The sequence below is a fragment of the Cladophialophora psammophila genome (genome assembly GCF_000585535.1).
Source record: "Cladophialophora psammophila CBS 110553 chromosome Unknown aczJe-supercont1.36, whole genome shotgun sequence".
Lineage (NCBI taxonomy): Eukaryota > Fungi > Ascomycota > Eurotiomycetes > Chaetothyriales > Herpotrichiellaceae > Cladophialophora > Cladophialophora psammophila.
The window spans coordinates 112,295-138,907 of NW_006912957.1; the positions used below are offsets into that span (position 1 = coordinate 112,295).

At 53.0% G+C, this 26,613-nt stretch overlaps 5 protein-coding genes across 5 annotated transcripts; 2 read left to right on the forward strand and 3 right to left on the reverse strand.

Moving 5' to 3' along the window:
- Window positions 1–2,537: 2,537 nt before the first annotated feature.
- A1O5_12686 (uncharacterized protein) lies at window positions 2,538–4,998 on the forward strand (the record flags this gene model as incomplete). Its single annotated transcript, XM_007753255.1, has 2 exons — window positions 2,538–4,551; window positions 4,607–4,998. The coding sequence occupies 2 exons, from the start codon at window positions 2,538–2,540 to the stop codon at window positions 4,996–4,998; spliced, it is 2,406 nt and encodes an 801-aa protein (XP_007751445.1).
- A 9,370-nt stretch (window positions 4,999–14,368) lies between these two features.
- Window positions 14,369–16,499, forward strand: A1O5_12687 (uncharacterized protein; the record flags this gene model as incomplete). Its single annotated transcript, XM_007753256.1, has 3 exons — window positions 14,369–15,524; window positions 15,605–16,282; window positions 16,333–16,499. The coding sequence occupies 3 exons, from the start codon at window positions 14,369–14,371 to the stop codon at window positions 16,497–16,499; spliced, it is 2,001 nt and encodes a 666-aa protein (XP_007751446.1).
- Window positions 16,500–18,592: 2,093 nt separating this feature from the next.
- Window positions 18,593–20,869, reverse strand: A1O5_12688 (uncharacterized protein; the record flags this gene model as incomplete). Its single annotated transcript, XM_007753257.1, has 2 exons — window positions 18,593–18,740; window positions 18,798–20,869. The coding sequence occupies 2 exons, from the start codon at window positions 20,867–20,869 to the stop codon at window positions 18,593–18,595; spliced, it is 2,220 nt and encodes a 739-aa protein (XP_007751447.1).
- Window positions 20,870–21,770: 901 nt separating this feature from the next.
- Window positions 21,771–23,183, reverse strand: A1O5_12689 (uncharacterized protein; the record flags this gene model as incomplete). Its single annotated transcript, XM_007753258.1, has 1 exon — window positions 21,771–23,183. The coding sequence occupies one exon, from the start codon at window positions 23,181–23,183 to the stop codon at window positions 21,771–21,773; it is 1,413 nt and encodes a 470-aa protein (XP_007751448.1).
- A 418-nt stretch (window positions 23,184–23,601) lies between these two features.
- On the reverse strand, window positions 23,602–25,563 carry A1O5_12690 (transcriptional activator SPT8; the record flags this gene model as incomplete). Its single annotated transcript, XM_007753259.1, has 1 exon — window positions 23,602–25,563. The coding sequence occupies one exon, from the start codon at window positions 25,561–25,563 to the stop codon at window positions 23,602–23,604; it is 1,962 nt and encodes a 653-aa protein (XP_007751449.1).
- Window positions 25,564–26,613: the final 1,050 nt, after the last annotated feature.

The following is a 26,613-nucleotide window of genomic DNA, read 5'->3' on the forward strand; positions in this document are numbered from 1 at the left end:
GCTTTGATGAACAAAACAACCCATTCAGTCGAATTCACCTTAATTTTTTTCGTTGATTGGTACATATCCCGTCTTCTCTCTTCGGTATCTCGGGTATGTCAAGGCGAGAAAATTGTCTGCGCCACCCCTAGATCGGTACATGGTGCTCGATTTCTTGCTTTTGCAACTCCGATACCCATAAGCACGCCTTATCTCAGACGAGGCTGGCTTGATCAGGGGGTGACATCAAATCTACCTTGCAGTGGCTGTGGTAGGCGTCGGAAGATCAGCATGGCATTGGTTCCTTTGAGAAGAGCAGCCAGGCGGTTTCGAGTGATTTGTGCAGCGTCGTGGTCCTTTATCCACACATCCGAAGTTGGAAAGCCTTGCCCAGATGTGCCGAAGTGTAGATTGCCGAAGAGGATCAGCACCACTGTCCACGCTGGCTGTCAAAAGTACACCCCGTAACGCCCACCTGGTCGGGCACACATCACCCTAGTGGTATAGGGAACAAAGCAGGACCTTTTTTGCCTCAAGTGCGTGACAGCCTTGCAGCTCCTACGGCAGGCATATGACTTGGCATGAGACCGAGAAGGCGGTTTATCGTCCGAGGCGGAGGGCTTACAGTGGCTTTCCGAGGCAGTCAGACGTCATTGCGGGAAATTGGCGAGCGGATATGCTCTGCATGAATCGTCCGGGATCTTGAGGACCTGGTTGATTGGCGGCAAGCGAGAGGCAAGCTTGTGCAAGAAGGGATAAAATTCTCGATTGCGGACTCTTGCATGAGCCCAGCGCCCGATTATAGTTCGCAGAACTTCCGATCAGAAGCGTCCAGAGTCAGAGTGATGATGGTCATGTGTCGACAGACAGGGCCTGAGCAATCATCCTTTGGCAAGAGCTCGATGTCAGCTGCAAAATTGTTGTAGTTTCGCCAACCGGTTGAAACTTGGGTGACAAGGCCAGCATCGGCATCCCAAGCTCCAAACAGGGACCCATCCGAGCTCGCAGGAATTTTGCATCCTTCAATGACAACAGTAGTGACACAAAGTCCTCGGTAGCGGGATCTCGGAAGAGATGGAGGTATTCTCGAGGGCGGGTGGGGTGATTCTGAATATCAGCGCCCGACTTGAGAGAAGACGGGAACACGGGAGCATGCAACATTGCATTTGGCCACCAGAACGCCTGAAAGATTGGGGTAGAAAAGGCAAGCGCGCCCTCTGTATACGACTGAGCCTGAGCGGCACCAGCATTGAAGTTTGTTGGAAGGATGGCTGGTCACGGGGTCAATGGGACATGGGTCGGAGGGGAAGAGTGTGTTCAAGACGGTCCCAGAGGTAAAGGACTAAAGGATGGAGCGACCGACGCGGTGGTAACCTGGAAATTAGATTGGGCAGCAGTCCTTTGATCGACGTACATTTGGTAGCAAAAGGTAACTTTGCGGTCAGATTGATTGGGTAGAAAGGGTAGTACTGTCCCGGTTTCAAGAAGGCAACGAGTTTTGGGACTGTTGTCGGTGATGCCTGATATAAGTACTGACTAGAATGACGGAACAGGAGAAGGGCGACATCGGCCAAGAAGGTGAGTCATTTGTTATGGACAGAGTCTGGGAGAAGGGTAAAAGAGAGGGAGAAGAAGCAGAGGGACAGAGTATGAGAGGAGGCTGATGCGGAGGGGGAGAGAGAGGGTGTTACAGGATGTGTGAGTAAGTGATTGAGTGAATAATGAAAGGGAGAGGGACTGAGAGGGACTGAGAGGGACTGAGAGAGACGACTACTGAGCACTTGGGAGGACAATACTAGTGTCCCTCGCTCTGTACAAAAATCAACATGGTGGTGCCGCTTGGGCAGATGCGATGGCGATGGCGACGGCGGTGGATGCAAATGTGGATGTTTCCATGACGTCGGGCCTCAAGTTTGTCAATAATTTCACTTTCACTTTCACTTTCGGCTCACTTCCACTTCACCCGCTGGTGACTGGCTGCACCTCCACGAACACCATAATAATTCAGTCGCCCTCACACGCTGCACTTTCTTTGTACTGTTTGTTCTCTATCTCAAATCATCGGCCGTCCACGCACGCCGACCACTTGACTCCCATCTCGAAGTCTTGGTGCTCCCTGCGCCCTGCTCCCTACTACCGCGCTTCCACACCCGACCACTCCCACTTGTGTGCCGTCAGCCACAAATCCCACCTCGGTCCAACCCTGATTCATCGATTCATCATTTCCGTTGGCCCCCAAGGATTGCCAGCCCTTGCCCGTCTTCACCACTCACCGTCCACCCCTCCAACACACATCCTTCCTGTGCTTGTACGAATTCATCCCTTTGCTGTCCAGCCCTGGCATCACGCTCTTCGACCCTGTTGCCAAAACCCCTGACATATGAAACCTTACTGGCCCTGAGCCCGAGCCTGTTCTCAGTTCAGGTCCTTCATATTACATTCTATCCCTGAAGTCGTCCCCGTTATTCGGGCAGCAGCCTGCACGTTGGCTTCGGTCGTCAACGTCCGATGCCTGAGAGAAAGATTTACTGCAACAGCAGCCAGCCAACACCTGCACAATGACTGAAAACCGCTATCGTGCCAACTCGCCTCCGAGGCATCGCTATGCCGACCCTCGAGCATCCACAGGCATGGTCATCTCCTCCTCCTTCGACCCTCGATATTCCTCTTCCTCCCAGCCTCGCAGCGTCATTGACACCTTCCCTGCCACGCGACACGGAAGTGTGTACACTACTCAACCTATCGCAAGGAAAACCATCCTCGACGATCCTCATTCGGGCGGAGGATCCATAGTGCGAACAGAATATGCCGTGCGTCCAAGAAATAATTCCACACTCGAGACTCGCAGGCCAGTGAGCACCTTCATGGAGCGTCGCTCTTCTCCGCCTCGAGTGCGCCCGGCCATCATCAGTGGTTCCTCTCGTGACGATCCAAGAAGCCCGGTGCTGGCCTCTGCGGGGGATCGATATCTTGTCCCCGCGTCAAGCGGTCGAAATCATCACCGCCATTCGAGCGCAACTCGTGCTGAACAGGACCGTCTACAGCCCGGAAGAGTCAGCCGACAACCTGAATACCACCGCCGCGGTGGCTACAATGCATACCCCTCCTCTTCGACCCGTGGTCCCCTGCAGGATGAAGGCTTCTCTTATACAACTCCAAAGGAGCAGTTTTTACAGGAGTCATCCCGACCTCCTCAGAGGCGAGAGAGCTACAGCAGACGAGAACGCCCCGTAAGTATAGCTGGGTTGCCCGAGTATAGGCTGCCTGCAAGGAGAGATACGCGAGACGGGCCTCCCTCTTCGTCCGCACGCGTGCTGGATAGAATCGAGAGGAACGAACCTGCCCGATATGCGGGCGGTCGGACAAGCGACACGGAAGATCGAGGAGATATCCCCCGACGCCGCCACTCCACGAGAGCACCCGTTTTACATCACTATCCAGATGACGGCTCCGTGTCTGCGCGTGAAGAACGAGACCTTCGACCCTTGCCTAGACCCCGTCATGACCGTCTAGAGGACGATGACAAACCTCCCAAGCACAGGCATCGTGATGAGCGTGAAAGAGAGGTGTTGCGCGAGCTCCCACGCGAGCCTGAACGGGTTCGTGAGCGTGATCGCGACAGGGACCGTGAGAGGGACAAGGATAGAGATCGGGATAGGGACCGGGATCGGGACCGCGACCGCGACCGAGACAGGGATAGATATAGAGAGGTTGACAAGCCCGGCAAGCCCCGAAGTCGAGACAGCAGCCCAGAACATTCAGGACTACGTAAAGGGCTTGCCGCAGCAGCTGGCGTAGGCGCGGTGGGCGCTGCTGCTGGTGCCGCTATCAAGAGTACCCGCAACAAGGACGACGAAGAGTCAGAAACTGATGATCGCAAAGAGCGAAGGCATCGAAGAAGACGGCAACACGCCAGCGACGAACCAAGTCCAGATGAACTTGCTGGTCGTGTTGAGCGTGATCTCAAATTGACCAACGGAGACCGGGATCTGCGTCGACGAGACGAGGACCGAGCTGATGACATGGATGATCATGATGACCGCCACGAAAAAAGAAGACACCATCGCCACAGGAAGCACCGCGACCGAGCGGACCGCGGGACCGAGTCAGACACCACTGAGGATTATGAGGGCAATGACGCCCGGCAACGACGCCACCGAGACCGAGCGCCTTCTCGCGACGCAAGTCAGGATGTGCCAACAAATCTGGAACACCGTACCATTTCCCCAGGTGAAGATGAAGATGACCGTCCTCGAAAGGTGCAGTTAGTCGAGCCGGCTGAAAAGAAAGAGGAGTTCAAACCGAAAGGCATCCTCAAGCCGCCGCGAGAAATACCTTTTCCTGAAGATCCCAACCCCACACGAGAAGGTGTTGCACCACTAAAAGATGCCCACAAAGATGGTATACCACCGAATGCACGGTGGACCAAAATCAGCCGAGCACTAGTGAATCCAGAAGCCCTGGAAAAGGCACATGAGAGATTCGAGGAGAGAGACGACTATGTGATTGTGTTGCGAGTAGTCTCTAGAGAAGAGATCACAAAGCTGGCGGAGAAGACAAAGGAGATCAGAGGTAAGCATAGGGTCTGTGTCTGAAGCTGGGGGTGTGAGCTAACAGAAATCAACAGAAGCAAGAGAGCGCAAATGGCAAGCTGAGCTTGAAGAAAAGCGGCGTCGACGAGCCGAGCGAGGCGAGTACAGCGATGAAAGCAGCGACGACGAGTATAGCGACGATGGTCGACGTCCATTACGTGCTATAGAGCAACCGCCTGCTGCTCAAGGTCTACAGGGTGACCCTAGAGCGTACTTCGCGCAACAACAGCAGCTACAGCCACAACAGCAACAACGAGTGGAAGTTCCTGTTGTTGCTAATGCCACACCAGGACAGCCTGGTGCGGCACCAATGCAACAGTCAGCTCCGTTGGCCGGGGGGTATCCACCAATTCAGCAGCAGCAGGGGCTGCCCGTGCCGGATATAAGGGTTGAGCCAAATGCCGGGAATTACTCGACAAATGTATGAAAGATGTACGAGCATGAAAGACGAGTTAACGCGAGATGAATACATGGTTATGTTCGATGAGGGGGATCCATGGTGGCTGCTGGGTGTTGAGTTTGCTGTTTGAATTCGATGAATTGTGGTTGGGAAGCAAGGGGGGATCCATTGTCAGAGTTTGAGCGGAGGCATTTGATAGTGACGGATTCAGTTTTGGAAGAAGGATGCGAGATTGGCATTAAGAGGTGGCTGTTTGAAGCAATGCACGACCTGAAGTGGACGGAGACTCTGATCGTCTTGATAAGCCAAAGGAGATGTTTTGTTAGCCATGAAGTTTCGACAATCCAGCCCTGCGCGAATCCCCCGTGGTTGATCGAAATGCTTTGAGGAGCGACTTGACGTTGTGATCAGGGCGCCACGAGGAAGCGAGGCTGAGGGCAAGGGGGTCATTCGAGTCAAGCCACAGCTGACCAAAATAATCTTCTGTCAGACGGTCCCCATTTTCGCCCTTTCCCGGCTACAGTTTCCGTGACATCATTTCTCTCACCTCTCTCACCTCTCTCACCTCTCTCACCTCTCTCACCATGCCATCCACACCTGTCAACGCCGTCTGTCCTCCTGACATGACTCCGGTGTTGAACAGCTATCCTGCGCTCCAGGGGGCGAGGCGAAATCTTACTTGTTGCTGTCAACACCAAGCCTCCTTCTGGGCGGGCATGTCATCATCCGAATGCCATTCGCACACTTCGACACTGGACACCTCGTTTGGAGAATTGGTTGGCTTGCCGAACGATCACCCACCCATGGCCTGTCACCTCCCGAACGGCGTCCTCGCTTTTCCGCCTCCCCGGCTCTATGCTACCACCCTTGCACTTCCCCCCCCCCCCCAAAAACTAGTACTGGGTACCTGAAGATCTTTCCCCTCAGCCGAGCCAACCCTTGCCTTTCCGGCTGGCCATGCCTTCCCTACCATCTTGTCGTGGTAGAACTTGTGGGAAAGCGTGGTTGATCGACACGACACGTTTGCCTGCCATGGGCTCCAGCCAAACAGGGTCTTGGATACCACGTTATCTGTCAATCAGCTTGCCAGTCGAATCCGAGAACTTGAGGCCCAAGAGTTAAGCAGCCCGTTTCCAGGCATGCCACTGCACTGTGCGCAAGGGGGCTCCGCTATTCGCAGGCGAGAAAGAGCATCACATCAGCAGCATTTACTGGCACAAACACCTTTACTCCAAACATAGATAGCGTTGAAACCATGCTGCAATTACCCTGTTGCTGGACCAGTCAGGCGACGACCCAATGGCACCGAACTGTAGATGTCCGAAACCCGCAAAAACGGTCTGGTGACAGAATGATTGCCTCAGATCCGACGCGATGGACATGGACCATATTTATGCTTTCTAGTGACACACCACATTTCGCCAACGTTGCACTGGCCTTTACACGTAGGCATTTCTTTGATCTGTCGCTGATCGGTACCAACACATTTTGTCCAACTGGGTTACGCCTGGGTTCAGAACCCATTCTCTAACATCATAGAAGCTCTGGTAAATCAAGGTGCAAATGGGTCCTGTCATTTCTTGTGCGATCCCCAACCATCTCGGCTGTTGGGAGCCCCCTTGTGCCCGCAGCGATCGCCGCGAGGAAGCTAGACCGGGAGGAACGGCGGCGAATCGTTCGCGAGCCGAAAGCCTGTGCAGGGGGAGGTGATCTGCATTCTTTGCAGCGCCAGTTTTCCTGGCAGTTAGTTTTCTTTTTCTGTCAAACCAAAAGCTTCGGAAATCGCTAACCAGCCTCGCTGGGTGCCAACCACAGTCCACCATGTCTGGAGCACTTCCAAAATCGTGAAGCAGCCACTCGGCGCCGAGCGAGGATTTCTTTCAAATCTCCATGATAGCACAGCCCTTTGGGTACTGTAGCTGCGTGCGTTAGGGCTTTGCTGGTCTGTCGATGGTGAAATGATGTCTGAGGCAAGACAGAATTCTGAGATTGGGCGCCCGCTGAGCTGACGACCGTGTCCAATGGAGAGAGGGTAAAAAGGCCCACGCACTTCTTTTGTCAAGCACGCTGAGATCGCAGTATAACCTTCTCCTTTACTGTAGACGGTCAAGTCTCCTCGCGACATCGCGATCGGCATATCAGTTATCGATTCAACAGATGCAACGAATTACAGTCGTCTCGGTCATGTCATTTCGCTGCCGGTCAAAATTCATGTTCCACCCACATGGTATAATCCGCACTTGTCCGCACCTACCTAAATACGGAATGTTCAGCTGGGGATTGCATTTCCGCCGCCGCCGGCCACAAAATTTGAACCCACAAATGCGCCTTCTCTCCTCCACGGAATAGGTCCCGGTGACATGCAGGTGGCAGGAGAAGCTTTAATTGACCACGCAAAGTAACGGTCCAATGGTCCTACAACAAGGAACCCTTAGACTCTTGCAGCTCAGTTTTCCGAGGTTTACAGGCAAGGAATTCAATGCCAGAAACATATTCGATATCAATCCACAAGCGCCTGGATATGTATTCTTTGAAAGTTTCTTTGGCGAAAAGCCAGCCTTTGGAAGATTATCAGCCTTCAACAACGCTCTCCGACGGGGCGTGGTCGAGCGAGACAGCTGATCTCGCTTCTGCATCATCTGAAGCCGACACTCAGCAATTTAAACCTTACACACCCCTCTGACTTAGCTGCCTGAACAGGTACCCGTGGTGTCCGGGTGGCCGTCGTGGTCACTCTGCGCCACATACCGTTCCTTTGGGTTAAACTGTTTGCGATTGCAGATCCACAGCAGCAATTCCCACGACCTATGTATTGCTTCAAAGCCAGCTTAACAGGCAGATTCCACGCAATAATGGTGCGTGGAAGTGGCGGAACGCTAATAAGCTCATCACGTAAAAAGCACTAGAGCATTGATGGCATTAAAGGACGGCGTACCTTGTACTTTCGTGATGACGGCAACCTTTTTGGAGGGATGGGGAGGGCCACCAGTGCGAGTCCTAACGGACGCCAGAGGGAAAAAGCTTGGTAGGCATCGGTGATGCTTGCTGAGAGAAGACTTGCGATAGGGTCTCGCGCTCATCCGGTGGGGACTTCGTTGCTTTTGTTCAAGATAGGCTGCCGCCACTGCGTTCCCCAAGTCCCAGGTGGCTTGCCCAATGGCTTGAACCACCAGCCCAGCGGCCATGTCGCCCCTAAGTACGTTGAAATGTTGAGCCATGCCATGTCATGCATTTTGAGGCTTGTTTGCGGGGAGCAAACCTGATGGCTTCAAGATTGGTCTCACCAGGTCTAGAACATGAGACGCTGGTCAATCAAACATGCATGAAAAAGGGCGCCAGGAGGGTGAGTCTATACATGCCCACCACTGACCCTGCAATTATTCGCTCTGGAAGAAGCCGAGAAGTTGGCTGCCTTTCCCGAGATGATGTCGCGATATAGTGCGCGACAAGCAGCTCAAAGGCCCCATCGCAATCCACCGAATAAGCCCTGAACCCGTGGACACCGGTCATGGTTGTGCGCCGCTCTTAGAGAGCAACCGATATGACATGAAATCCTGAAATTCAGGACCGTCACCACCGGGGACTAGGTAAGCGGATAGACATATCAAGGAACGAATGATCGAATCGCCTGGTCCGCTCTGGTGAGATGAGTCCAGAAACGGGCTACTGTGGCCAACACCCCGCTGCGGCGTTACAATCGTTATTACTCCGAGTCTCGTCGAGGTTCACGGCCGCCTCCTTCCGAGGTTTTTTCTTTCGGTGACGGATCAAAGCTCCGACCGGACTGCTGAGCTCCAATAGCAAGAATGCGCTGTCAACTCGTCACCGGCACCAGAATCGGGGGCGCTGGCTGATGAGGGTTGGGAGAAGGACCCAGTACTCCAAAGCCCGGACTTGGAATATGTTATCTTTATGGTTGAACGCGAAAAGGTGGCACAGAGACAGCTTTTGAAGAAGGGCGAATCAGAAGCCCTCGCTCTCTCCGCCAGCCTTCTGGAGGAAGGACCGTCGCCAGAGAAAGGCAGGTTCTATTATTAATGCAGCCTTGAAGCTGCGTTTGCAATCTGTGCTACTGCTATGGGGTATGTGAATATACTCAGTAACCTGGCCTGAGACTCACCCGAGAGCTATCCTGAGGCCCCAATGACGACCGAGTTGGAGGATATTTCTGTCATGGGCATCGTGAACGAGGCTGAGCAAACTACCTATACGGAGTATTAGTGTTTGCTACAATCATGACTGTTTGGAGGACGTCGTGAAGAATTGCCTTTCATCCAGTTTAACAGGGGGGGTTGGATAGGCTCTGCATGCCTGTCAGTAACGACCGGGGTGGGCGGTAGAAGCAGAGACGGAACGACCAGGACTGCAGGAGGAAGACGCGCACGAAGCAAGCACCAAGCAAGCACCAAGCAAGCACCAAGCAAGCACCCCGGTCAGCCAGAGATGGCTATTCGCCACCGCATCGTCGGTTGGGGTCTGCCCAAGGTTGATTATTGTCAACTCGGCCGACATTATTGGCCTTGTGGCCGTGGCCTTTTTTCGCTGCACTTGGACATGCTGATTTGCCCCAGTCTTTTCTACAAAGGGAAGCTAAGATGGTAGGTTCCAGCTGCTATTCTGAGTCGGTGTAGCTCTGAAGAAAAGCGCTATTCATGCGCAGGCCGAGAGAGCCAATGAGGGTGCCCACCGCCACGGGCAGACCACCCCTACCTTGCGTAAGCGACGCATCACGAAAATTCCAGTTGTTCAATCGATATTTTAAAGTGCCTTGTTCGGGCAATTCAGTTATGGGTGTGGGCGGGAGTGGTGGTGAAATAGGACGGCGTCCCTTTTGACCCTGAGATCGACGCTGCGAATAACCAGAACCAGGATCAACGCCGGGCCACACATGGCAGTTCGTGCTCACGGGTCGTATTGGTAGGTCGGGACTAAGGCTGCTTCCGGTGTAGCGTCAAGAATGTCCAGAAGGCGGCGGGCACGCTCGCCACCAAGCGGAGACATTGGAGACGTTGGGGTGAAAGGTGAGCTTCTGAAGGAGGGAAGGAAAGGAGAGAGCGAGAAGGGTCGTCCAAGAGCAGAAAGATTCCAGGGATCCGGGATTGAGAAACGGACTGCGGGTTGGCTGTCACAACAACGCGCTCAGGCTAAGGTCGAGACATGCAGGAAGGACTCGCTCTCTCTCTCTCTCTCTCTCTCTGTTTCTTTTAGGTACTATTTTGCGTGCTTAAGAAATGATAGACGCGTTCGAAGGCAGACCATGTGGATCTGGTGTTTTTTCCTTTAACCGCACGGAGATCGATTCGATGATGGGCTCGGTGGCTCGGCAGTTCGGTGGCTTGATGACGAGGAAGGCAGAAGGTTCGATCTCTGTAATTTCGCGGTAGGATATGATTCGAGAAGGAGGTAGGAGGGCCTTTCGGAGGCGTTGGGGGCGTTGGAAGGTCTGTTGCAGATGTCGATTGAGGGGCGGGAGGAGCATGAACTGCGTGACCGGGGTGGGCGACTGGTACAGATGCAAAGCTCTGTGTGTGTGTGTGTACACTCGGTAAGTAGGTATGTTATTGCGTGTGCATACTCCGTATAACCTGTTGCGGTTGTGGCCAAAGTCGAGGTTGCATGCTGGGCTGCAGTCAGAACGACTAGCCGACTAGCGTGATGATCGCCGGAGCGCCGTTGATGACCTCTGCTTGTACTTAGGCGTTTCGAGTTCAAACTCTGTCGCGGTCTTCACTATTTGGGCCCGCAGGACCCTGGTCGGACTTAACAGCAGGCCCCAGCAGGGGTCCCATCATGCCCCCGGCAGGCTCCAGCAAGGGGCCAGGGCGGGCACTGCTGGAAATTACAGGGATTCCCACGAGACGCGAGAGGCCAGCGCGCTGCCTATTCCCCCCTCCCCCCAAAGAACATCCGCCCTCCCCCAACTTTATTCGGGGAGCAGAAAAGACAGTAGTAGGCAGGGTTAATTGAATTACCCGCATCGTATCCAAATGCTGTGAGGTACATAGAGACCTAAACACTCGCTACTGGTAAACGGGTAACTACAAGTGTGTAAACATAGGTACAGTATGTAGAGGCGTGCACTCACATCTTTGTCCGCTATGTTAGAAGCGTTCTCTGTAAATGCCTTCAGCTGGAGGGGATCCTGTCAGACCGTACAGAGAGAGTAGTCTGTGATCTGTCGTCTGTTTGGTCCATGTTGTTTATTTCTTTCCGTGTTGCGTCTCCCATTACTTAGTTGTTATTAATACTCACTAAATCATGCCAGATTGAAATGCTTTTCCTTGGTGGTGGTGAGCATCTCCTCTTCCCGGACACGAGTAATCAATCGCTTCCAGCCAGTCCACCTTCTCGAAGAACCCGAACTGCACAACTTGATCTTGGCCATCCGCCATCTCACCATTGTAATCCCGACGTTGCTTTGTGTGCTTGCATGTTCCCCTGGACTGACTGGACTTTTGGTACAGTAATATTCCTTGCTCTATCTTCCCACCTGGGACCCTGGCCCAGCCCTGTACTAGTATTGCCGCTTCATCATCCCTACCTACAACTTCTTTCGACCCTCTCCTCCTCCTCCTTCTCCTCCTCTTTCCCTTCTCTCACCCCACCTAGCGACCCATCTCTTGCGGCCCTTGATGCGACAAGCGCTCGCCTCTCGAGCCTCGAAGCCTCATTCCTCGAAAAGCCCCTCCAGCTCCAAGCTCCAGCTTCCCCCCCCTCCTCTCCTTCCTCCTCTTAGCAGCGCCCTACGGAGTACTTCCGATCTCCCTCAATCGAACACCCGAGACGAACTCCAAACCCTGACCTCGGCCAGCCGGTCAAATCTTGAACTCGTCACCCCCTTCTCACTTTTCCTCGCTACTTGCTACAAACAACCTGGCTCCCCGCCGCGCCATGGCGCCCGCCCAGAGCAAAAAACACGCCGTCGCTTCGGAGAAATCATCTGGCCCTGGCCCTGCCAATTTGAACCTCAATGCTGCCAATTTGGGTAATTCGCAACTGCATCAATCCCCAGCGCACGTACACTATCCTCACCATCAGCAAGCGCACCAGTTGGCGACCACGCGCAACACCTTCAAGAATAGCTCTCGTCATTCTCACACCCAGCAGCAGCAGCAGCAGCAGCAACAGCAACTGCAACTGCAACACCCTCACCATCCCCTCTCACATGCTGTCGCGCCAGCAAAAGCCCCCGATCCAGCAGCGCCTGGTCCGGGTCCGGGTCCGGGTCCAGGCTCTGGCTCTGGCGCTGCATCTGCTCACATTCATGGCCCTGGAGAAGCTAAACCACATGTAAGTCCACCTCTCTCATTCTTTGTCAATCTTTTGAGGTCATTTTAGCGCTTCTGCATCGTCTTTCTGTCTCTGTCCTCTTGTCCCGCGCAGTCCCGCGTTTTTGGCTTGCTCCAATGTCAATCACTTGTCATGCGAGGGCACATCCTGGTCTGACCGTTGAAGCCTCTTTTGGTCCAAAGCCGGTCCTCCAATGTGCGGTTAACGACCTACAATCTCTGCTTCCCTGGCTGTGACCCTGGCCCTGGTCGTTTGGCACCTCCCACCCCCCGGTCATCCTTTCCTCCTGGCTCACCTAGGCAGGTAGGTAGGTTATGTTGCAGCCCTGGCTTGCATCTGCCCAGCCAGGATCCTGACCCCGACTGGCTTGATCTCAGTCGGGTCCTGTCTGGCCCTCGGGCAGCTATGATTAGCCCGCTTGTGGCCCCCGCCTCCGTCTGTGACCGGCTCTTCAAGCACCAAAGGTGCCAGAAGGACTCCAGGCTCAGCCAGTCGACGCTTGGACCAGGGCTCTCCAATCCACCTGTCCAATGCTCCTCCCGGATCCTCCAGTGACCGCTCCAGACCCCACTATTAGCAGAACTCAAGGACCTAAGGACCAAGCTCTCACGGCTCCAACCCTGCCAGGTTCCCAAGTCGCCTTGCCAGTGCCTTTACTTACTCTAAGCTCCCGCGCCATCGATCCACTTGATTTGCACGCTACAAGTTTCGAAAAAGCACACATCCACACCATCCAGTCCGCTCTCCCATCCGCCTTTTACAACGCCCTTGCCCCTCGGCTTCTTTTGCATCATTCCATCTTTTTTACTCTCGCCAAAACTTGTTCTTTATCAATTCCCCCCCCCCTCCCTTGGACCTTGCACCGCCACGTCTGACGTTCAGACTTCTGCGTTTGCCGTTTCCGACTGTCAAAACAACCTCCACTCCATACATGTCCTGGTTGCTCTATTACATAGGAACAACCTATTCCCTCCACCCCAGTCCTTCCACCATCCAATATCCAGCCATCTAAGCTTCGACTACCTGGGCTCCTTCAACGGTGACAATCTCAGTACATGGTATGCTGGTTTCCGAAGAGCCCCCCTTGCCCTGCCCGCCCACAACACCTTGTCATTGCCCTATCCGTTATCACATGCGCGCCTTAACCCCTCCCACCTATCCATTCATCGTTTCGAATCTCCATCATATCCACACCCTGGACATATCTCGACAGCTTCTATCCAGTCTTAAAGCTTTGCCTGTTCGCCGCATGCTATCCTGGTTCTATCTCGTTGCGTGACAAACCCCTCTGTCCTCTCGCTCAATATCCCCTGGCACCTTGGCCAATGCCCCAGCCCTACCTTGCTACTTCTACGACAGGTACGAACAAGTGTATCAATTGCCCGTGATTCCGTGTCCTCGGTGGCGCGTGTCTCAATTTTTCCCAAACTCTCTTTGTCCGCAAAGTCAGGATCCTCGCTTCTTTAACGAAGAGATATTCAGGATCTATTGAGGTCCCCTGGCTCTCCACCATGAGCAGGGGTGGTTGAGGGTCATCCCAATCACGAACCCTTCCCCCTGGTCTTGATCAAGCCAAAATTCGTTGCTTTGGACCGGGCTCTGACTGTTGTCCGAGCATCTTTGTTCTTACCTCTGTCCAAGGGGCCTTTTTGTTTCCTTCTCAATGATTGACGCGAGTCTGTTCTGTTGCGCTTTATTTTTATTCTCACGACCTCGCGCTGACATATGGATCCTCGATGCAGCATCGCACAACACAGCCATACCCGACCGTTGCACCGTTGCATCACATTCCGCAACAATCGCAAACGAGAACGTTGAGCGGTAGTCAAAGCGCCCAGCAACCCTATCCGTCGCCGAACGTATACACTCCTCAACCCAGTCTCCAGTCGCCATTTCTCAACAGCCAGGCGCAATTCCAGGCACAACCCGCCCCTACTGACCCACCAAACTTTTATCCGCCTACGCAAAGCCCGCGAAGCCAGCATAGCGGTGCTGGAGCCTATTATCCTTCAGGTGAGTCCAGGAGCGGGGGCAGCATCGCTGTAGTCTTCTTCGGTGAGCTGATCCATGTTCAGAAAAATCCGATTCTATGGCAGCAACCGCGACCATGCAGAGGCCTTACCCTCCGATATATCACACTCCGCAGTCGAATTCACCGGCTTCCGTAACCTCGCCTCAAACTCACGATCCGGCGCGGCCCATGTATGCTCAACCAGGCTCTCAACTGAGCCAGCCGCTCTATGGCTATCAGTATGGGATGAATTCGGTACATCAGCCCACCTACGGACAACACCATGCGGCTTCTCAGCAACACCAGATCAACTCTCAGTCGATGCTACCATATCAATCCACAAATCCGCAAATTGCTCAACCCCAGGTTGCATCACACCATCCAGCCATTTCCAGCAGCCCAAGATTGAAGTCAGAGCCGAGTCAACATTATCAACAAACACCACAGGCGCGGCCGGGAATGCTTCAGCAACAGCAACAACATCCGACCCCAGGTCCTCAGCCCTCACCTCTGCCACAGCAACAGCAGCAGCAGCCCGCTCTCCCGCAACAGCAACAGCAGCAACCCACACTCCAACAGCAGCAACAACAAGCACAACAGCAACAGCAACAACAACAGCAACCGCCATCACAACAAATGCCGCCGAATTTGCAGCCAAACTCCAACGCCGCCCCCGGACCTATTCCTGCCACGACACCTTTAAAGATCCGGCAAGATGGGAACGGTGTGCAGTGGATAGCTTTCGAATACTCCAGAGACCGCGTCAAAATGGAGTATACTATTAGGTGTGATGTCGAATCGGTGGACCCCGCTATTTTACCGCAAGAATTCAAATCGGAAAATTGTGTCTACCCGCGAGCCTGTGTGCCAAAAGAACAGTACAAAGGAAACCGTTTGAATTATGAGACAGACTGCAACAACGTGGGTTGGGCATTGGCAGAGCTGAATCCGTGCCTTCGAGGCAAGCGAGGATTGATTCAGAGGGCAGTCGACAGCTGGAGAAACAGCAACCAAGATCCGCGATTGCGAAGTCGTCGGGTCAGGCGACAAGCCAAAATGAACAGGTCGAAATTAACACCTTCGACCATGGGCAAGGCCCCCGGATCGGGTGGTCCCGTGTCGACAGGGCTTCCCGGTCCAAACTCAATGGCAGCTCCCCCCACTAGGCCACCCGGTACTCTATCCAGCACACAGGCTCAGCTCCTTCATCATGCCCAGGATGTGTCTCCCACGGGGCATGAGAATGTCGGAGGTACGCAACCCTTTTCACCATGGCTCTGGCATCTCTCCAGACTTGACGCAAATCACAGCTTTCGGCTAACGTTCTAGCAGCTCCTACTTATAATCCCGCCCAGCAAGCTTACCGACAAAATTCCGTAACTCCGCAAATGACGAGTCCAAATGACTTGCGCCAAAGTCATGTTTTTACGGGCTATCCAAGCTACCCGGCGTCGTTAGCTCCTTCTATGGGACCGTCCATGGCTCCATCAATGCAGGCAGGTCTACACCATCTTGGACGGCCTGGAGGGACAGCTGCCATGACTTCAAGAGAACAAGAGGAGAAGAATGAGGAAGACAACGCCTTGTTCGGAGAGCTGCCGGAAGGCAAGCGGCGAAAGTTCATCTTGGTCGAGGATACGCAGAAGAATGCCCGCGTACGAGTCAAAGTGACTCTGGATCAAATTGAGATGAGTGAGATCCCGGACTCTTACCGCAAGCAGAACTCCGTCTTTCCCCGAGCATACTTCCCGGTCCAGATGCAAACTGGTCCCGAGCCGACTCCAGGCGCCCGATTTGTTGAAGAAGGGGATGAAGTTGATGGCGGGGTGCCGACAATTGGAAAAACGTCTGTCTCTGTTCCGACCACGGATGGAGAAGCTGAGGTGTCTGTGCCTCTGATTTCTAGAAGCAAACGAGGTCGAGAGCAGAAGATCAATGAACTGGGGTATCGCATGGCTTGGGGACAGGGTCGAGTGTTTTCGGGCAGACCAATCTTCCTCGCTCGAGCGCGTGAGTGTTTCGCAGGCTGATATGTCTCTAAAATATTGACATTTGCACAGTCGACGCTTATCGCAGCAAGCAACGAAGTGCACTCATCAACGCTGGTTCCGACCCATCAAATATCCCCGCTCACCTCGAAACTCGACCGGGCAAGAGAAAGTGGCTCGAAAGAACAAGAACTGCCGCGGCGCAAGCTCCAACACCACCAGGCGCAGCTTCGGACTGAATGATTGACTGACTCGGCGAAGCAATCCTGCACATTACTGTTTTGCGCCATCGATCGATACCTCCGAGTACAGTTTCGAACTTGTACATTATTCCGACTTACCCGAGCGATGCGCTGTATGACCACGCTGCCGGACGAGACACAAAAGTCAGATCCTTGAGCTTTATACCCAATGCGTTCAAAATCTATATGAAATAGTCGTCTTTTCTTCTTTGGTGGGCCATGTGTCGGTATTCGACTTACGATCTTTTTTGTTTGGGAAAGAGTACAGCAAGATTTAGGTCTTTTGCACGTTACTGTGGAGATCTGTACCAGGGGAGGAAGAGTGGGATATTTCTCATTTTCCGTGCCTATTGGGTCCTAGGACCCCAGCATACGAGAACCCGTGGTTTGGAAAAGGAAAAGGAGCATGTTGTGGATACCCTTATTGCGATTTCCTATATCCTTGCGCGTCTATCATGGGTCACCAGTGGAGGTTGATTTCCGTGTTTCTTTCATTGCAAAGGTTCTCTTCGATCAGACGAGAGCTTCGACATCAAGTGTACCGTCTGCCGCTGCGCCCCTTCCAGTTTCATCATATCGCTGCATTCGGGGAAGGATTTGCGACATGACAGCTGAGATGGTCTGGGACTGGAACTGCAAAACGGGAGGGGGAAGAGATTCGCAGAGACAGCCTTTTCACAGTTTGTCACTCCATTTTCGCCCTCCTTTTGGCCGCGCAGCGACAGGCAGAGTACGATGCCGACTACGACTGGCCATCAAACAGAAAGACCTTTTTTTTTTTTTTCAATTCACACAGCCAGCAGAGGCTGGGAATGGGATTTAGGAGGTGAGAGCAACCTTAGTTGCTTGGATGCATTCATGATACTTTTTTTCCTTCTTCCCTGTTGTTTTGAATAGTTTATATTCATCCGGGCGGATTTGTTGATTTTTGAGCATCTTGGTCTGGCATGGCCGCGATGGATGGAAACTTGGGAATAAGAATGGCAACAGGAATTGGGATGGAAATGGGAATCTGGAATCTGGAATCTGGAATCTGGAACCGGGGGGAGTGAACAGCGGAGGGGATGTACTGTGGGGGCTCATCAAACTGAATGGGATGGAACGGGCAAAGCGATGCAATGCAACGGCAAGGCAAGGGAAAGGGAAAGGGAAAGGGAAAGGAAAGGACGGAGCAGTCCAAACAAACAGGAGGAGGAAATTCCGTTAATCACGGATCTTTTTTGATGGGAAAAAAATTTTGAATAGTACTGTATGTTGGGAAGGGGAGGATCAGGATCAGAATTGCGAGAGAATGAATGATATTACTGCTTTTTGTGTTCCGGATCGAGCTCGTTTCGGAAGTTGTTTAGCTTGACTTTTGCCTTTCTTTGTCTCATAGCCAGCAAGCAGGATATATGTATCCCGTACAGAGTATCATAAACCCTTTTCCTCTCCCTTTCCGTTTTCCCCCTTGGCCTCCATTTGCATTCGCATTTGCGATCATAGTCTCCAGGTATGTATGGCCTCGTGACGTCTCAACCAGTCGGTCTGGCACATCCCTTTGTGGCAGGACTTGCACAACGCGATGTGGAATCACATCTACCATTGATTGGCATGTAATAGAACATTCTACACTATCTCTTAGCGGCGCCCTATCTTCATATACAGTACATACTATGTCACTATTCCGGTACTTTGAAAACGGCACCCTATTTTCATATCCAGCACTATCCCACTGTTCCTGTACTTTCCATGAATACTGCCAGTAATATACAAACCGTCCTTTGCCCAGGACTTTTTCTTGCATCCAAAGTCGTGACTTTCTTCAACCTCGTATACTGTCCGCATATTTAATATTGTCCTTAAAAACTTGTCCGTGGCAGGGGGGTACCCCAATACCAGCATGATTTCCAAGTAGGCTTGCGCATAACAATGCCGCTTCAGACCACAGACAGGGGGGGCATCCTCTCCATCCAATGCCAAAATCGCTGCAAGACGGATATCATGCAATAAACTATGTCCAACTTAGCTCAGGAAACAAGTCTGCTTGCAGCTCGGGTCAGCCAATCTTGATTCCCAAGATCCATACACGCGCCCATTCCCTCTTTGGTTCATGACCCAACAGTCTTCCCGTCACAGTCAGGGATCTTCAGGCCAGGCTTCAAATTCCTGCCTGGGTCCATGAGACCCCATTTGTCTTCCCACTGTTGGGTGGCGGTATTATAAACGACTTTCCAGGGCTCGTCGAATGCCTCAAACCTATCGTTCCAATGTCAGTATGCTCCAAGCACCAACACTTTGGGGGATGAGACTTACCAAAAATACTCGGTACCATTTGCCAATGCTTGACATACCCAATTGTCCATAAAGGTATTCATGCCATCAACGCCGGCAACGGATCCACTCTGCCCGGCCGCGCAAGATCCGTCAGTGCCACCACAGTCCTCGCCACCTCCGCTGGGCCAACCGGTCTCACTGATCAATTGCATGACGTTTGACATTCCTTCAGTCAAGACCGCGTCGTGGGTTTGCCAAAAGGTCCACGTCCAACTAGCGGCGACTTCTGCTGTAACACCGGCGAAAAAGGGGTGTATATTTGACATGACGTAATCCACGGCTTGGACAAGTTGGGCATTCCAGTTGTCCCCGAGATCGGACGTTGCGATGGGGAGATCATAGCCGAGAGACTTGAACTTGGTCCTAACACCGTCCAGAATGGTGATCAGTTCCTGCTCTGACTGTGCTTTGTCCTCGCCTGCACGGTAGAGGGCCTCATTGCCAACAATGACACCCTTGAATACCGAATGGTCCTTTGTTTCCGCCAGGATCTGGTACATCTGATCCAACTGGCGATTTGTGGTTGTTTGGTTGGTGTCGATCCAGACACCCATCCAGAGCTTCATGTCGGTGAGTTCAAGACGGTCAATGGCATGGAGCACCATCTCGGTTTGATTGCAGTCAGTGCCATAGAGTCGAACGACATTGGTGAGCTGTGACAAGACGGCCATGTCGCGCGTGACGTTGTTCTGCGACGGAGGGTAAGTGAAGCACAGCGGATATTGTGTGCCCCAGGGAGTGTAATCCATGCCTGGGAAGACCTTGTGGAGGTTTGGGTTGTTCATGAGAGCCTTAATCTCTGCCGAATTCTTGTCAAGATCTCCGTTCGCCTCGGTGTCTGAGGCTGCATTGTTAGTGTCACCGCTGGACGAGCCCGAGCCGGAGCTGTGTGAGCTTTTTGAACTTAGGACACCACCGAGGATACCGGCGACAATGGCGATGACAATAACAAGGCCAATGCCGACGCCCACCCACAACTTCATTTTTCTTTTCCCTCGAGTCTGTTCTGCTAACCATTCACTCTTCTCTGGTTTAGGAGCAGTACCCACTGCATCGTATGTCCCGCTAGGAGTGTGGTTCTTTGATTTGCGGCCGAAGAGCCCTCCTAGTAAGCCAGCAGTACCTGCAGCCGCTGCAGTGGCAGTGGTAGCCTTTCCAATGCCTCTTTGCTGGCCAGCCGGTGGCACACCGTCGTCACCATCGTCAAGGATATTGTTGGGGTTGATACTGGCTTGATTCATGAAGCTGCCGGGATTACTTGACTGGTAGGGAAGATCGTGGTAGCTGGGGTAGTACAGTGGTTGGTTGGAGCTGGGATGATAGTCTTCTAAGGGAATACTTCTGCCGGAGTAGCCAGATGATCTGGGCCCCGGAGAGGGAGAAGGAGTGATGGTGCCAGGGGTGGCAGCGCCATGAGCAAGAGCGAATGTCGAGCCGTATGAGTTTCGCTCGGGCAGCCGTGAGGGCCCTGGTTGTTGGTATGGAGAATAGGATTGAGGAAACGAGTGAGCAACCTCAATCCCACTTTCGTAAGGATGGTGATCGGCGACACCTTGTGCGGTCGAGTTGAGTCCCCCTCCTGCTACCCTAGTGCCCAAATTGTCCATTCCTGCCGTCACGCCCAAGTTGGGCCGATACGGCTGGGGAGAATCGTCTCTAGAGAGTCGGTTTGGACTCGATCTGTGCGGTGGGGGAGGGGGCGGGGGAGGGCCTAGGTCGTCGAAGTCAGTAGGCGCTGGCCGTCTTGAAAGCGCTCTGGGAGGCGAGATGTCGCCGAGGAGATGGGTGTCTGGAGGGACGGGACGTCGACGAGGCGATGTGGGAGGAGAAAGTTGTTGGTCGCGGCCAGGGGAGGTAGAGGCGTATCTGGGAGGAGGAGAGACAAAATCTCTGGGTGGAGTCTCATGATATGGCTGTTGCTGGTAGGGTTGGTAAGACATCCGCGGTTGTTCCTGTGCCTGGGTCTGAGGGTGCTGAGGGAGCCGTCCGTGCGGGTTCAGAGTGTTGTCATCTTGGGGCTCGAAGGAGAAGTTCCTTCCGCCGCTCGACATTCTCGATGATTACAGCGGCTTCCCGAGACCCAAGCAAAAGAGGGCCTCCGTGTATGAGTGAAAGCGGAAGCTGTCGTCCGTCCGGTGTATAGGAACCAATTCAGCGCCTGATTGACCACCGAACATGAACGATGGAGGGGTATATCTGGTGGAGAAGCGGTTCTGAATCGGACACAGATGGAGCTTTGAAGCAGCGACGCAATGCACCGAGTTGTTGAAGTCAGGCTGAGCCTTGAGGACAGGCGCAGCAGTCTCCCTTCGTTCGTGTTTCTCTGCAGTAGTGGTGGTATTTCTGGTAGCACCAGTAGGTGGAGGGGGGCCAAGGGCGCAGCCAAACAGAATAGGCGAGCTGAGACAGACCGTAATAGTGTCAGCCGGAGTGCGAACCATTCGAAAGCAGTCAGGAGCCGGGGTTCAGTGCATCCAAAGGGTACAGCTGCGACACCAGCGCAGAAGAGAGACATAGGAATGAAGACGGTGAAGCTGGCCATTGCGATTCCAACACATTTCCATTCTGCTACGAGGTACATCGTCGTCACCTTGTTGAAGTGACAGCGGACTATTACCGTCTGTGGACACGGCGAGACGGCATGGCACCGGTTGCCTTGTCAACCTGGTGAACCGCCCGCCATCAGCCTCACTAGCAACAAGCGCAGTTCCTGCTCCAATCAAGATGGCAGCCTTGTTTGACCCCATATTCCGTAGCCAGTACCGAGTACCCAGTACTTTTCTCCGTGCCAGGTGCAAGTACTGGGTACCCAGTACATAACCCGGTAGTCCGGTACAGACCAAGTCTTTGAACCTTGAATGCCCTTTTGAGGAAGTAATAGGCATATTAACAATGTATTGTTGCCAAACGAATGCCATCAGTCCAATATGTTCTCCGTTGAATGAATCCGCCTTAGTCCATACTCGTCTGTTCCACGTCTCGTCCTCCGACCTCCTCCTCTTCAATACTTGCTCTTCCAAGTTGCAGCTGTCCATTGCCACCCTCTGCTTCTGATCCTTCCTTCGGCGTAGGGTGGAGTTGCAGCCAGTCCGAGCCCTCGGCTTTACCTTCAAACTTAGATACCTCGCTGAAGCTGTGGGCTGGTGAATCGACAGTTGCTGGATCTTTTCGTCCAAGTACCTTCTCTTCGCTCAATGTCATAGCCTTGCGTCTTCTGATTGCCCCACGACGCTTTAGCAGCGGCACGTCCGAGTCGCTCATTGTGTCTGCAGCCGAGTTTTCTTCCTCACTTGACTGAGACTTGTCTAATTCAGACTCGCCGCTCCTGCCCTGCTCTGGCTCTAGATACCTCACACGCTTCAAAGGACTGAGCTGTGAATCAAGACTGCTGGATAGCATCGCCAAAGGACCACCGTTAGTCCTCCCTGGACGATGCTCAATCGGTTTGCCATCTGTTGTGCATAATCCAAGGGTCACGAGTTTGGCAATGTCCATATATTGGAAGATAACTTTGCATAGAAATGCCTCGTCGCGGCGATACCGGCGGTATTTGATGCCGATCATGCGGACATGTTCCTCTTTATCCCGGGCAAGCGTAACATCGTGCGTTTTATCGTCGTCACTTCTAGGACCCCCTTCTTCCTTTCGCTTCCAGTATGAATCCGGGCTCATCCGAGCAACATGCACAGCTCTGACGATCCTAACCTCGATTTCTCCTCGCTTCCCTTTTGCGGGCGTTAAGTTGTCGTCGGCCATTGCTTGGGTAAGGTCGGCCACTTCCTGCTCCATTTTCGTTGACGGAATGTCAGGATCTGCCTTTGAAATGTCCATTCGACTCAGCAGAACATCAATCCCCCTCTCTGTAAATACCCATGGACAGACGGACATGTTGGGCGCCAAGTCATGCTCCGAGTGGTTCTGAATCTCCGAATCATCCAGTAGAGAGCACCGACCGTCAAGCACACAGCCTTTTGCGCTATATGCGCTGCACTTGGGGTCCACGACAATAATACCCGTGCATTCAGCTGTCTTGTTACCATCGATAAACACATAAGCGATATAACAGACCGGATCGTTTGTTTTCCCAATTGTTTTTGATGACTCGCAGTCCATGGCATCTCTTGTATCTGACCCTGCAGCATGTTGCGTGGAAGGTCTCAGTTTGTACCTGCTTTGGCTCTGGGGGACGTCGTTTGGTTCAGGAAATGGGAATTGTGGCTTGACTCGAATCCGGAATGTGACACCGTTTTTGGCTTGGATTTTCATTGAAATAATCCCTCCACTCAACGATTTCGTGCCATACGTGGCGAAGGGCACTCCATCGGCCCCTTCGACGGCGATCTCGAAGCCTTGTGTAGAAGGCATTGTAGCGGAGGGAAGAGGTTTTTTTTTGGCGGTAATGGATGGACTTGTTTGGTCTAGTTTAGCGGTGAAAATCGGTGAAAATCACAAGAAGCCGATGGTGATGGTATTTCGAGGCCCGGCAGAAAAGAAGTCACAGTTTCAAACGCTCAAGACCCAGGGCGCGCCCGCAACATCGTGCTCAGTGCCCTCTGCTAACGACACTAGAGCACACCACCCAGCACAAATACTCCAGCTGTGCATGCTCTAGGTCGGCTTTGTCTCGAATAGACCACTGTGCAGGCAGTCCTTTTGTCGAGGCAGTTCCTTTCAATGACTGACCAGGTCTGTTATGCCGTTCTTTAGGACTTACAAAGGAATGAAAACCGGCCTCGAGACCTGGTTTGAACAGCTGGCAAATTGAAATATTGTCCGCCAATCTTCATCGGCCTGGCGTTATCTCATATCCCAGGAGGACCTCGGTGGAAGAGCCTTCCCACCCCCGGTTACCTCCAGCAGATAGCATGAACCGACAAGCCGGATCCAGGTAAAGGTGTGACACAACTCCAGTCCGATGACCAGGTACAATCAGGAACGGGACTGTCGAGCGTTGAGACTGTGACTCTTTCAGATCATATAGTCGCAGTATATCATATGAAGCGCATATTAGATGGCGCCCGTTAGGCATGGCCTTTACTGACGTGACTGCGCCGCTTCCATTTGGAAATCGAAAGACTCGTTCAGGCCCCTTAAGTCCTTTTCGTAAGTCATACTCTTCCACGGTGTTGTTTCGCCGGCCTGCGTAGATGAAGTTGCCATCAGGAGACCAACATGCGCTCAGACACCAAGGAGGAGTGTTCCGTGGTAGGATACGCGCGACTGGCTTAGACTGTCTCCGATCCCAGACACGTATTGCCCCATCGATAGATGTCGCAAGGAAGGTCGAGTCAGATGTAGGCGGCGCTTCGCTGCCCTGGGTGTCGTTCTGGCCGTCTTCTTGCTTTTCGAGGTCATCTGCATGCGGCAAGCCGTTCATGAGAGGCTGTTCAACAGTGTTTGGAACGCCGTTGGCGACTTCGCCAGCGGGGTCTGGGGCATCTGGATGGTCTTGAGCCGGAGATACGGCTTCATGGGTCGGATTTGCAGAATCCAGCATGGGATGATCCACTAGTTCTTCTGGCTGTGGACCGTTTGCCATTGCGCGTGCCATTTCATCGTCCTCTTCTCCAAAGGCGTCGTTGAGATCACCACCATTTCCCAAGACCCCTCCAGCTCCGCCTCCGAAGAGGTCGTCGTCATCGTCTCCAAATAGAGAATCAGGGGTAGCAACCGTAGGATGTTCTTGAGCATTCCGACTTGGAGCCTCGTTTTTGACCCCATTTGTAAGGGGCTTACCATCGTTGGATGAGAAGGTACCATTGGTTACAACGACTTCTCCTGATTCGGCCGGCACAGGCACAGATGACAGCGGGCGAGCTTCGATGGAAGATATCTGGCCAGCCCTGGCGGCGAATGTAGTGCGTACTTGGCCGGTATTCAAGTCCCAATCTAAGACTGTCTTGTCCCAGCTTCCGGATAACAAGCTTCTCTCGTCAGAGGAGATAGTCAGCACTGAGACCGCGGATGTGTGTTTCTGCAACAACGCGACCTCCCTGCCTTCGTCGTGTCTGATTGATTGTAGTCTGATGGGACCTGAAGCGGTACCAGACAGCAGCCATAACGCTTGACTCTGACAGGCAAGGGAGTAAACGGGGGATAAGGTTCGAGTAGTACTGGGGCGAGCATCCCAATTCTCCCAGTAAGTCATCAGAACCCCAGCTTTCACGACACTGTCGACGAAGGGGTGCCGTTGGGCCACCGTAAGGGCAAGCTTAAAGTTGACTGAATCAACCCAATTAAACTTGCGAATATAACCATCCGAGCCCCCAGTAAAGACCCATCGCATGTCTGCAGTAGTGGTGACGGCATTGATTGATGTGCTGTGGGGGGCAGCGATGGTTGGGACGATATCATAGGTGTGTGCTTCAAGATATTCGGGGGAGATGTTTGAGCCCGTTGCAGCTCCTCGGGAAGAGTCAACTTGTGTAGACACAGCCGGTTGAGTGCCTTCTTGTGTTGCGTTCGGTTCACCGGAAGCATCCTCATTGTCGGATTGCTCAGATTGACTTTCAGCATCTTCTTCCTCCTCGCCATCGCCCTCAGCCTCAGCCTCAGCATCGCCGTCGGCATCAAGATCCCCGTCGCCGTCGCCATCGCCGTCCACATCATGATCCACATCGCCATCAGCATCGCCGTCAGCATCTGCATCTGCATCTGCATCATCCAGATCTTGCATGGTTTCATCACCATCGTTGTCGAAACTCCCGTCCTGAGATCGGTCGTCATCCTCGTCAAATGCAGGCATTCTGCTGGCTCATGGCCTGTAGGCGGCAGTGTAGATTTTCCAGACACAGCCAGATATCGGATCAAATGAATGATCGTGAAAGCGCATCAATCGAGCGTCAGTGATCTCAAGATTGTTCATCTGAGGTGGAATTCCCAGACAGTGTCGGATCCTCAAAGCAGCAGATGGTACTATTCCGTCTGAGGCTTAGCGTTGATCTAGGGTACATATTTCTCCGTTCCGTAATTCGTTCGAGCAAACAGTTGTCGATCAGATTGAGACGACAACTGTGCTGGTCGTCCGTCAATTGACTTCTTGTCGTTCAAAGATACGTGTTCTCTTGTTTTCTACCGATATTTTGGTTCGTATTCAGACGACAAGGCTGAGTACCTTAGCAGGTATACCGCCGACACCAAGATCCCCTTTTCTCGTCCAGTCAGTATCACACGACTATCTACTCGGTGCTGGCTATCACATTCTTGCACATCCTCCTCAATACGTGGAACGTGGACAGATTTTATTCCAACTCGAAGTCTTGTTGTCATTCCGAAAGAAACTCTCTCAGTCGATACCCCACGGTGCCGTGGACAGAAGCTAGACTACAGCTCGAAACACTTCACTCCCCTGCGGGACCATTATTGAGCTATATCTGGCTGGCTTGACGTCTGGGTTGGTGTCCTCCTGCTACCACTAGCATAGAAACTCCTCTTCTTCTTCAAGTGGCGCATGCTATGGAACCTCCAGATCCTAAAAATCTTTTAGATTGCCTCTCGACTTGGAACCGCTCTCCAGAACCACATGCTCGTCTCTTGACGCAAGTCTTCCTTATTGCACGACAGCCTCCCGGATCTTTGTCTTCACGCCTGTCAGCTGTTCACATCCATGCGGCCCCCTCCTCGCCCTGATTTGAATATAACAACTTCAGTTCATTGCAATCTTGTGTATTGGGGCGGCTAAGAGATACCGGTCACATCAACTGCCTAGCGTTCCCTCAGACACATCTGGGGCTTCAACATAATGGTGTTTGGACGAGAGTCAAACCATCGTGGACGTGGGCGAGGGAATCATCCC